Genomic DNA, 12,753 nt, shown 5'->3' with positions numbered 1-12,753 from the left:
TTAGGAGAGCAGCGTAGTGCCGAGATGCTCGTTAAGGAGCCGGGTGACCTGGGAGTAGCGGATGCGCCTCTCCCCATCCGTCCGCTGAAGTGAGCCATCACCACGAGCATAACAACTCTCTGCTTGTGGCGGCTCCTTGCCTTGGCCTGCGTGCCCGACACCCCCTCCTCCGGGCCACTCCGCCAGCCACACCGGCCTCCCCTCAGATTCTAGCCGAGGCCGAGCTTGATCCGACCCCAGGACCTCTGCACTCATGGTCTGGAATGCTTTTCCCCTTCAGTTCTTCTCAGATCCTGGGGCCCCTCCCCGGTTTGCCCTCCTTGAGGTGCCTCCCCACCTCCTCTCTGATCACATCGCCCGCCCGGCCCTCTGGAGGGAAGTGTTGTTTAATCTGTCGTGGCCCCGCCCCCTCCTCCCAGCGGTGAGCCCGGCGGAGGCGCTCCTTCCCCTTGTTCGCGGTGGCCTCCCCAGGCCCAGGGCGGCCCTGAATGCAGGAGACACTCACTGCCATTTCCATTGTCTTCCAGGACTTTCAACGCCCAGTTTGAAACAGGAAAAAAAAAAAAAATGGGTAGAAGAACCGTGAAATCCAGGCCTGCTGTAGATAAGCTTCTAGAAAGACCCCTCCGACGTGCCTTCCTGCCGCTTCTGTAGGCGGCGCTGCTGTCCGGCCAGATTGGCGGGGAACCCAGGGAACTCGGCAGTTAGGCTGCAGGTAACGTGAATGACCTCCTTCACCGTCCCTTCCTCACAGCCGCCATCTCCGCAGCCGCTGGGGTGGTGAACAGAGAAGACCCTCAACTAGGGGACGGGGTTGAGCCGGCCCCTCAGTGGGACCCTTCCTACCATTGGAACCACTGTGCTTTGGTAATAAATTGTTTCACGGGAGCTTGGAGAGTCGAGTGGCCGCAAAAGATGTTCCTTTTGGGAAAGTTTAGCTCCCTTTTTCTCCCCATTCACCCATCCCTTCAACCTTTCATCCATCATCTATCCTTTCATTCATCTGTCCAAACTTCATGGAGCCACCCCTCCATCCTTTCTTCCTTCCTTCCATCCATCCATCCATCCATCCATACACAGATGCTCCTCAACTTACAATGGAGCCACATCCCAGTAAACCCATTGGAAGTTGAAAATGCGCTAATGGCCCTGGCCAGGTGGTTCCGTTGGTTAGAGTGTCATCCTGATACGCCAAGGTTTCGGTTTTAATCCCTGGTCTGGGCACATACAGGAATCGACCAATGAATGCATAAATAAGTGGAACAACAAATCTCACTCTCTAAAATCAATCAATAAAAATATTTTTAAATGTACTTAATGGACTCAGACACAGACCTATACCTTCCATAAAAATTAACTCAAATGCAAAACTTATAAAACTTCTAGAAGAAAAATCTATTTGACTTTGGGTTTGGTAAAAAGAAAGAGAGAAGCCCAGCCTGTGTGGCTCAGTGGTTGAGCGTCAATCCATGAACCAAGAGGTCATGGTTCGATTCCAGTCAGGACACATCCCTCTGTTGCTGGCTTGATTCCCAGTGGGGGCGTGCAGGAGGCAGCCGATCTATGCAGGAGGCAGCCGATCTGTTAGGTGTGCCTCCTGCACACCCCACACTGGGGATGGAGCTCACAACCGCTGGCATATGCCCTGACGGGGAATCGAACCGTGACCTCCTGGTCCATAGGTGGACGCTCAACCACTGAGCCACATCGGCCAGGGTCCAGTTAGGGTTACTGTGTCTGTGTTTCAGAGGGGAGACTGAGAAGTAGAGTGACTTGCTCAGACTCATGCTCGTAGTTGGAGGCTGGCTGAAATTTGAGGCCAGTTCTGCCCATCACGGCACCAGTGGAACACCCATGTCGTCAGCTAATTCTTGGGAATTGTCCCTGATGTCTCCCCTCCCAGAGCGGCCCTGGGCCCTCCAGCCAGAGGTCGCCGGAGCTGGGGGGCCGTTATGTGCGGATCTTGATCTCTGCATACTCGGTGCTGGTGGCCTCCTGGTCGGGAGGTTCCCCCAGCCTCCGACCCTGGAAGCTGAGGGTGGCGTAATAGAGCTCCAGCTCCTCCCCCGGGGTGGGGGCGGCGGCCGCGGGGGACGCAGCTGGGGGCGGGCGGCGTCCAATTTGCTCCGACCCAGACTGCCCTGGCAGACACCCACGCTGGTAACCCTGAGTGGAGAGGGGAGAGGCGGTCAGATTAGGATAATGGGGGCTGGGAGTCAGCCAGGAGGGCCCACAAGCAAACCTGAAAACGGAGCAAATTAGTCTTTCGTCTGTTCACCCCACAGACATTGGTGGAGCCCCCATTCAGTGAGTCAGTCAGCAAATCTTTTAGAGAAGTGGTGCCTGGCCCTTGGTAATGGATCGCCAGCCTCCCAGATTCCTCACAAGAGTCCACTAGGGCAGTGGTCGGCAAACTGCGGCTCGTGAGCCACATGCCACTCTTTGGCCCCTTGAGTGTGGCTCTTCCACAAAATATCTGTGCGATTGAAACGTACAGTGCGATTGAAATTTCGTGGCCCAGCCAAAACCGGTTTGGCTCAGTGGATAGAGCGTCGGCCTGCGGACTGAAAGGTCCCGGGTTCGATTCCAGTCAAGGGCATGTACCTTGGTTTCGGGCACATCCCCAGTAGGGGGTGTGCAGGAGGCAGCTGATTGATGTTTCTCTCTCATCAATGTTTCTAACTCTCTATCCCTCTCCCTTCCTCTCTGTGAAAAAGTCAATAAAATATATATTTTTAAAAAAGAAAGAAATTTCGTGGCCCATGCGCAGAAGTCGGTTTTCAGCTCTCAAAAGAAATTTCAATCGTTGTACTGTTGATATTTGGCTCTGTTGACTAATGAGTTTGCCGACCACTGCACTAGGGCGACGCTAACTCTATCCTATTTGTCAGGTGGAGAAACTGAGGCTAAGTATCCCAAAATCACACATGTAGTTGTTGGGAGGGCTTCAGTGCCTACTGCCTTAGGGGACAGCGCCCCCTGGATTGTCACTGGGGAACAGAGCAGACACCACCCCTGACCCGCCAGCTTGCAGTGGGGATGCAGACCTGCAGGTAGTAGTGGGTTATGTTACTCTCTAACTGCACATTGTAATAGGATGCACAGGAATGGGGCGGTGCAACGAGAAGGACAGGAATTTGCTCCGACCCAGACTGCCCTGCCCTCCGGGGCGCTCAGCTTTTCAGGGGTTCAAGCAAACGCATTTGTGAATGACGTTATGAACCCTACAAAGGATATTGTACAGTAAAGGGTGAACGCGGCCCAAAGACCCTGTGCCCCCAGCGCCTGGGAGGGAACCTTTAAGCCTTGGGATGTCCTGCCTGTTCACGGGACCGTGGGCCACACCAGGCAGTTCTGTGATTGATGGCGGCCTCGGACCACGTGGCATCAGCTTGACCTCTGCGGGGATGGAGACTGAGTCAGCTACGTGACCGTCCCCCACTTAGACCTGGACCTCAGGCTCGGGAGCTTCCCCGGTGGGTAATACGTCATTGCTGGGAGAAGTAGGCACTGTCCGCGTGACTCCGCCGCGAGACCTCGGAAGCCCACGCCTGGCCCTCCTGGCCCCGCCCCTGCGCCTCTTCCCGTGGCTGGTTCTGTCCCCATCTGCCCGCTGTAATGAATGAACTATGGCCACGAGCATAACAACTTCTCCAAGTCCGAGTCCTTTGGGGAGTTAGGAACATGAGAGTGTCTCGGGTCCCCTAACCTTGTAGTAGACAATTATTTGGGGGGCGATCCTTCTGGCGTCCTGTATTGGGGAGGAGAAAGAGGAAGTGGGAGGTGGGGCAGGGAGGGCCCCGCTGGACCTGAACACACTCAGTAAGACCGGAGCGGAGGGGACGGTGACTCCCGGCCTCAGGTCTGGGTGCCTGGATTGATGGGGACCCAAGGGGAAAGGCCTGCTTGGGGCTCGATGATCATCTTAAGTCATCGGGATGGATGTGGCCACGGCGTCCTGGGGAGATTGGGGGGGGGGAGGGCCCATGACTCACCAAGGAGCCGGGACCCCGCGTGGAGGGGGCATCCTTCTCACCAGCTGCAGCCCGGGGTGCGTCCCTCCTGCAGGTCTTCACTCTGAAGGGTACGCATGGACCCCTGAGCAGCCTGCGGGGCGCAGCGCTCAGAGTGTGACCACCATCCCCCGCCAAAGAGGCTAGAAGGGCTGACCACGCCGGGCGGGCGCAGGGACGGGCCTGCACTCTGACTTTCACGATGAGAGCAGCTCCCTTCTGGGTGGCTGGCTGGGGATGGCCCTGTTCTCACAACCCCTGAGCACCCAGATTCCCCCAGGCGGCTGTGCGGGGTTCCAGGCCCAGGCTCCTGCCCACCCTGCGCTCTCTCCGGGGACCACACTCACATGAAGACGATGAGGCAGAGGCTGAGCAGCCCAACGACACCAGCTCCCGCGACAGCCCCCAGGACGAAGGCTTCCCTAAGCGCGGGCTTCCCTGCGGACAAATGGGGTTCGGGGTGACTCCCCTCCATGCCCCAGAACCCTGTGCCCTGCCTGTGTTCTGTGCCCTTACTGGACTCTGCCCCCCACCCCCCACCTCTTCTTCCCTTTCACCCCTTTCTTTCCTGACTCAGCCCCCCTCTCCCCCAGCTCCACCCTCTCTCTGACCCACTCCCTTCTCCGTGGCCTCTGCCCCCAGCAGGCCCTGACCTGGCAGCAGCAGGACAGAGGCGCTCTGGGCCCCGTGCACATTCCGGGCCTCGCAGCTGAGTCTGAGGTCAGGGCTGAGCCCCGCGGGGAGGCTCAGGGAGCTGTTGGTCCAGGGCCCCGCTGAGCTGGAGGTGACAGCGTGGGAGGCGTTGCCATGGTTCCCCTCCAGCAGCCCCGCCCCCAGACGCCAGCGCAGGGAGGGGGCCGGCTGGGCCCTGGAGGAGCAGCTGCAGTGCAGACCCTGGTCCTCCCAGGAGCAGGAGGGTCCCAGCAGCTGCGGGGGGTCTGGGGGGAACGAGGAGCAGGGTCAGCGGTGTCTCTGCCCTGCCAGGACCCCGTGCCCCCCCCCCCCCCCCCCCCCCGCAAACACACACACTCACTCTGCACACGGAGACGCAGGGAGGCGCGCAGGGAGCCCCGCGGGTGCTGAGCTCGGCAGGTGAATTTGCCTTCGTGCCCCGCCTCCACCCGGGGCAGCTCCAGGACCCCGGGCTCGCGGGCCTGTGAGGGGCTCAGGGGCCGGCTGCCCTGGGCCCAGCTCAGCGTGGCGGGCGGGTTGCTGTCGGCGACACAGAGCAGGCGGAGCGAGTCCCCTTCCCTGACAGGGAGAGCCGAGCCGTTCCCCACGTGTTCCAGCTCTGGAGAGCGACAGGGCCCAGCCCAGGCCTGCGGATCAGAAGTCTTCTTCCTATTTCTCTCTCCTCTCCTTTTTTTTTTAAAATCCTCACCCAAGGATGTGTGTGTGTGTGTGTGTGTGTGTGTGTGTGTGTGTTTAAATACACTTTTATTGGTTTCAGAGAAGAAGGGAGAGGGGGAGAGACAGAATCATCAATGATGAGAGAGAATCATTGGTGGGCTGCCTCCTGCACGCCCCCTAGTGGGAATTGAGCCCTCAACCCAGGCATGTGCCCTGACCAGGAATCTAATCTAACCGTGACCTCCTGGTTCATAGGTCCACAGTCAACCATGGAGTTGAGACTGCCAGCCCGAAGCTGTTTTCATTGATTTTTGGAGAGAGAGGAGGGGAGAGCGAGAGAAACTTCGATGTGAGAGAGAAGCCTCCCCCTTACCTGTGTGGCTTCCTCGGGAGACGCTGATGGCCAGGTTCTGTGGTGCATCTGGACAGAGGGACACAGTGAGGAACAGAGTCCCTTCCCCTGCTCCCCACCCCCAGACACACAGAAATGGGAAGTGGAGAGACCGGCGCGTGTGTCCTTCCTGCAGCCCGTCCCCCACCCGGCGTCCTGGCCGGACTCACAGGACACGTTGAGCGTGATGGTCTTCTCGCTGCTCACATCAGCCTTGGGGAAGGTGACCCGGCAGGTGAGGTTGGTGCCGTGGTCCTGTGGGCGGGGCATGAGCACGATATTCGAGGACTTAGAGGCCGCCGAGCCCAGCAACCGGGTTCTGAGGGCAGCACCAATCCAGGAGACGGTGCCGGGCTGCAGCTGGGCACAGGCCCCAGGCAGGGAGCACACCAGGTGGCCCGGGCGGCCGGCCTCCAGGGGCTTCTTGACCTGGATGTCCGGGGTCTGGGTCAGCGCTGGAGAGAGAGAGAGGGCGAGGCCAGGCCCAAAGGGGACCCCGTGTGTGCACCCCAACCCTGAACTGCTGCCCGTCCCGGTGGCCCATTCCTGGGACCGCTCCATACCTGTCACGTTCACGGTGAGCAGTTTGTAGGTATGGTTCACACGGCCCCTCTCCAGGTGGAAGTAATACTTTCCACTGTGTCTGGGCCCCGCACCTGAGATGCTCAGGGAGCAGTTGCCGGCCCCCGGGTCCCCGGAGAGGTAGAACGGAGAGGGAGATTTCCCCTTCCTTGTTATTTTCGTGGTTTGGTTGTTGTTTGTGGCCACGAGGACATCTCCTCTGACAGCATCCCCTTTCTTGTACCAGTAGCCGTATGCTGGGGTAGAGTCGTTCCAGCCCTCCCGGGGGTAGGACACCTTGCAGGGCACGTGCACGCACAGGCCCGCCTGCACCGTCACCGAGTCCTGCATCTGCAGCTGGTACTCTGGACCCTTCTGCGGGGACCCTGGGGGAACAGCGGCTCAGCTGCAGCACCAGCCCCGCCCCGGCCCCTGCCCGGCCCGGGACCCGCCCTGGCCCACTCACCGGCCCACAGCAGGGGCAGCAGCACCAGCAGCAGCAGCAGCAGCATGTCTGGGCCTGGCTGGGCTGTCCTTGGGCTGTCTGGCGTCTGTCCTGGAAGGAAGCGCCAACAGGAACCTTCTGGAGAAGGGGGCAGTGGCCACCCAGAAGAGGAACCCCGGGAAATGCAAATGGCCGAGAAGATCCCCTCTTCGGACTTCTCCTTTCACGGATGAAAGTAACAAGGCAGAGCGAGAATGCATGACCACCCTGGGTCAGTCTCAGGGAGGACAGTTTCAGGAGTGGGCTTTTGGGGGCAACAGGTAAGGGCTCCAAGTGAGGTGCTGGAAGCAGGCATTCATTCATTCACTCATTCATTCATTCATTCACCAGGGACGCATCTGTTCGATGAAGGAGCTGGGGGCCACGAGGAGAGTATGACCTCCCAAACTCTGCCCCAGGGGCCTCACCCTAGCGTGGCCCCAAAGCCATTGCCCCCCAGGCTCTAAAAGGACACTCAACTTCCTGCCTATCTCAGGGCCCAATCTTTAGTCCACACAGGGCTCCCAGCTCCACAGTGAGAAGCAGGGCCAGCCCGGCCGGCGTGACTCAGGGTTGAGTGTCAACCTATGAACCAGGTGGTCACAGTTCCCTTCCCAGTCAGGGCACAGCCCAGATTACAGGCTGGATCCCTATTAGGGGGTGTGCAGGAGGCAGCTGATTGATGTTTCTCATCGATGTTTCTAACTCTCTCTCCCTCTCCCTTCCTCCGTTCCACTCTCTCTAAAAATAAATGGAAAAAAAAAATCCTTGGGTGAGGATTAAATAAATAAATAAACAAATAAGGGCACTAATCTTGTGTATCAGGGGCCCACCCTTCTGACCTCCTGTAACCTTAATGATCTCTAATGGCCCTGTCTCCAAACATAGTCACATTGGGGGTTAGGGGTTCAACATGTGAATTTGGGGTAGGGGACCAATTCAGACATAGCACTGGGAGAATTTCAGCACTGCCCATGTGACTCCATCAGGAGAGACAACTGTAAGCTTGCACCTGGTCTGTCCTGGACTGTGCCAGTACACCTTTTCTCTTTGCAGATTTAATCTGTATCCTTTGGCTGTGAAAAACCATGAGTATAATAGTTTCTCTTAATTCACTGAGTTCTTCTAGCCGCGAGTTTGACATGCTAGTAGGTCTTGGGGGCTTCCAGAACAGTCTGTTCCCCTCTTCAGGCTGTGGTGCAGGAAGCCACTGTTTCCCTCCATGGGGGCAACAGCGCCCACCTGCCCATTCTGCAGACCAGGGCTCGGCGTCCTCGGGGCGCCCCCCGGTGGACTCATGCAGTAGTCCACTCCCAAGGGCCCAGAGCTTGTCTGAGTCGGAAAGTTGCTGACCAGGCAAGTGGCCGATTTGATCACAAACACATAAAAGGAAATGGGGTGATTGCAAACCCGCAACCGCACAGAAAAGAAGAATCGGTTCCCTTGCATCTGTAACCAGTTCCCCATTTCTCAACCACGAGCCCCTCAAACATATGGTGACATTCCTTTCTGTTGTTGTTAATCCGCACCCGGGATGTTTTTTTTTCCCCCTTAATGACATTGCTTTTAACTAAATGGTCCCAGCTGGTACCACAGGGACACCACCCAGCATCAGCAGTCCCAACCCGTGGCCTGTCCACCCAAGGTCATTGCATCCCCTGCCTGTCCCTCCCCTTGCCTTTGCTCCTGTATTGTCCCCTGCCCAGCCTGAGGAGGGGCCTCGGGGAGCAGGCTGTGTAAAGAGGGGACCCCAGGACCTGTTTTTGACCCAGACACTCTGCTTTGAGTCAGTTTTTCAATTTCTGAAGAATTGCCAAACAGGCTCCTAAGACAGCCCTTCTCTCGAAGCAAGTAATCTGGTCACCGTTTTTCCAAAAGAGGGCCAGGAAGGATGGGGGTGGGGAGGTCACACGGGCAGACATGGAGTCACCCAAAGTCAGGAAGTGTCCGGTGGAAGAGAGAAACCCTACCCTTTCTCTTCTGCAGGAGGCACCACTGCCTCTGGGTCTCCTTGGCCTGAAAACCAGGTGTGCGTGTGTGCGTGTGCGTGTGTGTGTGTGTGTCTTTGTACCTGTGCCTCTGCCTGCAGGTGTGTATGTCTGTGTGTCTGGGTGTGTATTTTTTTAATCCTCGCCCGAGGATATTTTTCCATTAATTTCCAGAGTAAGAAGGGAGGGAGGAGGGGGAGAGAGAGAGAGAAACATCGATGTGAGAGAGACATATCAATTGGTTGCCTCCCACATGCGCCCCTACTGGGGCTGGAGAACCTGCAACCGAGGTTCGTGCACTTGACTGGGAATCGCACACGGGACCCTTGAGTCCACAGGTTGACGCTCTAGCAACTAAACAAAACCGACCAGGGCTCTGAGTGTGTATTGTTTTGTTTTAATTTTCCCTTTTTGACCTTTAATTTCCTTTTAAGGCATCATTTTCTGTGTTTACTTGCTCTTGTGTTCCTTTCCTTGAACTGTACATTTTTTATTGATTTCAGAGAGGAAGGGAGAGGGAGAGATAGAAACATCAATGATGAGAGAGAATCGTTGATCGGCTGCCTCCTGCACGCCCCCTCCTGGGGATCGAGCCGGAAACCCAGGCATATGCCCTTGACCAGAATCGAACCAGGGACCCTTCAGTCCTCAGGCCGACACTCTATCCACTGAGCCAGACCAGCTAGGGCTGAACTCTACATTTTTTAGTTTTTGTTAATCCTCACCCAAAGATATTTTCCCCATTGATTTGTAGAGAGAGTGGAAGGGAGAGGAAGAGAGACAGAGAGAGAGAGAAATATCAATGTGAGAGAGACACATCGATTGGTTGCCTCCCCCACGGGCCAGGGCTGGGATGGGGCCTGCAACCTAGGTACATGCCCTTGACCAGAATGGAACCTGGGACCCTTCAGTCCTTGGGCCGACGCTCTATCCACTGAGTCAAACCGGCCTGTGTGTACTGAGTGTGTATTTTGTACCTGCGTGTCCATGTGCTGTGTGCACGTGTGGTAGGCATTTGAAATCAGCCTCGTGGGCTAATACTGAGCGGGACCGTGGTATCTTGGGTACCACATGGAGGAGCAGGAGCCATTAGTCTCTGTGCGGGAGGATTGGGCTTTGATAATGAAAACCTGAGTGGGCCTGGGGGCCCGCCCACCGGTAGGAGACCAGGAGCGGCTGTCTCAGCCTTCAGCTCATTCTGCAGAGGCCGATTTCTTCCCGAGGTAGAAGGGCTCTCCCTGCGCCCGATCTGTGTCCCCCGCCCATCAGGCTGGCCTGGGCCCAGGAGGGCTGAATCCCGTGCCCCTCACAGCCCTCAGACCCCGGCATCCTGGAGCTGCCCCAGGTGGAGTTGGGGCCTGAAGGTGAATTCACCTGTGGAGCTCAGGTACCTGAGCTGGGCCTGCAGGTGGCGAGGCGGCAGGTGAGTTCCCCAGACTCCTGCCTGGGTCTTGGCTGTGATCCTGGGGGCTGAGGGACTGGGGTGGGGGGTGTGGGAGGGGCTCCGACCAGGTGCAGGGACAGACCTCTAGGGCCATCATGATGTGACACTGCCCAGGGAGAGGCGAGGATGTGGCGAGGGATGGGGCTGAGAGTGTTTCTTTCTCTCTCCTCCCACAGACAGAATCGAAGCAAACGCCAGCCAGGCCCGCATGGCTCAGTGGTTGAGTGTAGTGACCTATGAACCAGGAAGTCACAATTCAATTCCCGGTCAGGGCACAGGCCTGGATTGCGGGCTCCATTCCCAGCCGATCAATGATTCTCTCTCATCATTGATGTTTTATCTCTCTCTCTCCTTCTCCCTTCCTCTCAGAAATCAATAATAAACATGTACTTAAAAAAAGAAAACGCCAGATTTTGGGTGGAGGATTCAAGAAGATAGTGCATGTGAGGCTATGGAACGACCCCTCCCCCCAGCAAAGATGCCCGCGTGCTAATCACAGGTATTATGTTACCTTGCGTGGCCAGAGGGCTTTGCAGTGATTATGTATGTTAAGGAGCTGGGGATGGAGAGGGTCCTGGGGGACCCTAACTGTCACAAGTTGATAAGAAAGAGGCAGATGGGACTACAGAAAGGGAAGGCTCTGTCCCTGTAGGAGAGATTGCAGTGGCACAATCACCAGACACTGAAAAGGCAGGAACGATTTTCCCTGGACCTCTACGAGGAACCAACCCTGAGACTCAGTTTGGACTCCTGAACCCTCCGGAAGGGTAACAGAACACATCTGTGTTGTTTTAAGCCACCAAGTTTAAATGTAAGCCCTGGGGCGGCTCTAGGGCAGGATCCATACCACGCCCTACGAAGTGCTTTATGAATACTAACTCATTTAATGCTGAGAACAACCCTAGGAATTAGGTGCTGCTGTTCCCATTTTATCGAAGAGGGAACAGGCACAGAGAGGCTAAGCCAGCTGCCCCAGGTCACACAGCGGGCTGGGGGCCTGGAGGAGGGATTCCGCCGCGGGCAGGGAGGCCTCTCTGTACTGAAGAGGTCGTGGATTTGGGGTCCTGTCTGCCCTGCCCACCGAGATGTGAGCTCTGAGAGTGGGATTTCCTCGGACGCACAGAGGCATTTAAAGAACCTGCGGAATGAATGGATCCCAGAGTGACCACACCCCTTTGGCCGGAGTCCTCCTGCCGCTTTGCTCGCGGGCTAAGTTCGTGGTCAGGACTTCTAGTCCCTGTAAACGGGATCCTGGGGTGAAGCGGGACCAGAAGGAAACCACCGCCTCGGACAGAGAGGATCCAGCAGAACCCGCTCACGGCGGAGCTTGGGCGCCACCAGGCGGCGAAGTGTAAGACAGCGCGGCCCGGAGACCCGAAATGTTTGCTTTAGGACCTTGGTGGAGCCACATGCGGCTCTTTGGCCCCTTGAGTGTGGCTCTTCCACAAAATACCATGGCCTGGGCGAGTCTATTTTGAAGAAGTGGCGTTAGAAGTTTAAAAATTTTGGCTCTCAAAAGAAATTTAAAATCGTTGTACTGTTGATATTTGGCTCTGTTGACCGATGAGTTTGCCGACCACTGCCCTAGGACAAGCATGTCAAACTCGCTGCCGGTGGGCCACATGCTTGCTCTAGGGGGCTCCTTCCTGGCCTCTTCCCGGTCCTGGCGGTTGCCGCATCCCTGGGCTTGTGGCCGCATCACTCCAATCTCTGCCGCCTCCTCCACGTGGCCCTCTCCTTCTCTGTGTTCCTTCTCTCTTATAAGCACCCTTGTCATTCCACTTAGAGCTCCTATCTGCCTTTTTCCAAATAGGGCACATTTACAGATTCTGGGAGTTGGGGTTGTGGACAGATCGTCTGAGGGGCCACCAACCCACTACAGCCCCCGAAGGCTAAAGGATCAAGGGTGACCAAGGGTCACACTCATTCCCCCACCGCCCCCCTTCATGGAATTGCAAGCGTCAACCAACAACTAATTGGGGAGGGGCGATGGGAAGTAACTGCTTAATGGGCAGGGGTTTAGTTGGGGGGGCGGTTGGAAACGTCCTGGAACTAGAGAGAGGTGATGGTTGCACAACATTGCAAATGCACTCGATGCCGCTGCATTGTTCACCTTCACAGTGGCTCTTCGTCCAAAGCTAACAAAGCTTCCTTCTGTGTGAACTGAGATAATGCGTGTTAAACGCTTGGGACATGGTAAACCCTCAGTAGCTGTAGGGCAACATGCCCGCCACGGCTGCCAGCCCATCTCCCACTTACCTCCCAATGACCCGGCATGGGGAACCCCACAACTCTTGCTGCAGCTGCCCCGCCCTTCGCGTTCTGGTGTCACCTTTTTTGGTGTGTGTGTGACAAGGACCATGGGGAGCCAGCGCCTTTGGCAATCCTTTCTTTTGCCAAGTAATCGGTGGTCTGAATCTAAAAGGGGTGTTGTATCATTTTTTAAAATATTTTATTGATTTTGTTACAGAGAGGAAGGGAGAGGGATAGAGAGTTAGAAACATCGATGAGAGAAACATCGA

General features: G+C 56.6%; 2 protein-coding genes across 4 annotated transcripts in view; one reads left to right on the top strand and one right to left on the bottom strand.

Annotated features, from left to right (window-relative positions):
* Nucleotides 1-895, top strand: part of VRK3 (VRK serine/threonine kinase 3) — a 38,531-nt gene extending 37,636 nt beyond the window's left edge. For all 3 annotated transcript variants that reach the window (XM_054710142.1, XM_028129399.2, XM_028129400.2), the window contains one exon: nt 528-895. The gene's annotated coding sequence lies outside the window, so the exon portion shown is untranslated. The remainder of the gene's footprint in view (nt 1-527) is intronic.
* Nucleotides 896-1,496: 601 nt separating this feature from the next.
* Nucleotides 1,497-6,838, bottom strand: SIGLEC11 (sialic acid binding Ig like lectin 11). The gene is made up of 9 exons (XM_054710145.1): nt 6,782-6,838; nt 6,318-6,701; nt 5,925-6,209; nt 5,737-5,784; nt 5,047-5,304; nt 4,625-4,951; nt 4,361-4,451; nt 3,996-4,077; nt 1,497-2,166 (listed from the first exon to the last, which is right to left on the bottom strand). Exons 1-9 carry the CDS (start codon nt 6,825-6,827, stop codon nt 1,951-1,953), a joined length of 1,737 nt encoding a protein of 578 aa, XP_054566120.1. The 5' UTR covers nt 6,828-6,838; the 3' UTR covers nt 1,497-1,950.
* Between the last annotated feature and the right edge of the window lie 5,915 nt (nt 6,839-12,753).

Source organism: Eptesicus fuscus, chromosome 21 (genome assembly GCF_027574615.1).
Source record: "Eptesicus fuscus isolate TK198812 chromosome 21, DD_ASM_mEF_20220401, whole genome shotgun sequence".
Taxonomy (NCBI): Eukaryota; Metazoa; Chordata; class Mammalia; order Chiroptera; family Vespertilionidae; genus Eptesicus; species Eptesicus fuscus.
Note: the sequence above shows the minus strand (reverse complement) of the source record. Positions and strands in the feature narration are given on the sequence as shown.

Bases quoted from the DNA above. Each gene is read 5' to 3' on its own strand.
- SIGLEC11 (XM_054710145.1), bottom strand. From the start codon at position 6,827: ATGCTGCTGCTGCTGCTGCTGGTGCTGCTGCCCCTGCTGTGGGCCG. The intron at 5,785-5,924 runs GTGAGTCCGGCC...CCCTCTGTCCAG, and splicing joins CATCACGCTCAACGTGTCCT to ATGCACCACAGAACCTGGCC. The intron at 2,167-3,995 runs GTGAGTCATGGG...CTCTCCACTCAG, and splicing joins CGCGGGGTCCCGGCTCCTTG to GGTTACCAGCGTGGGTGTCT.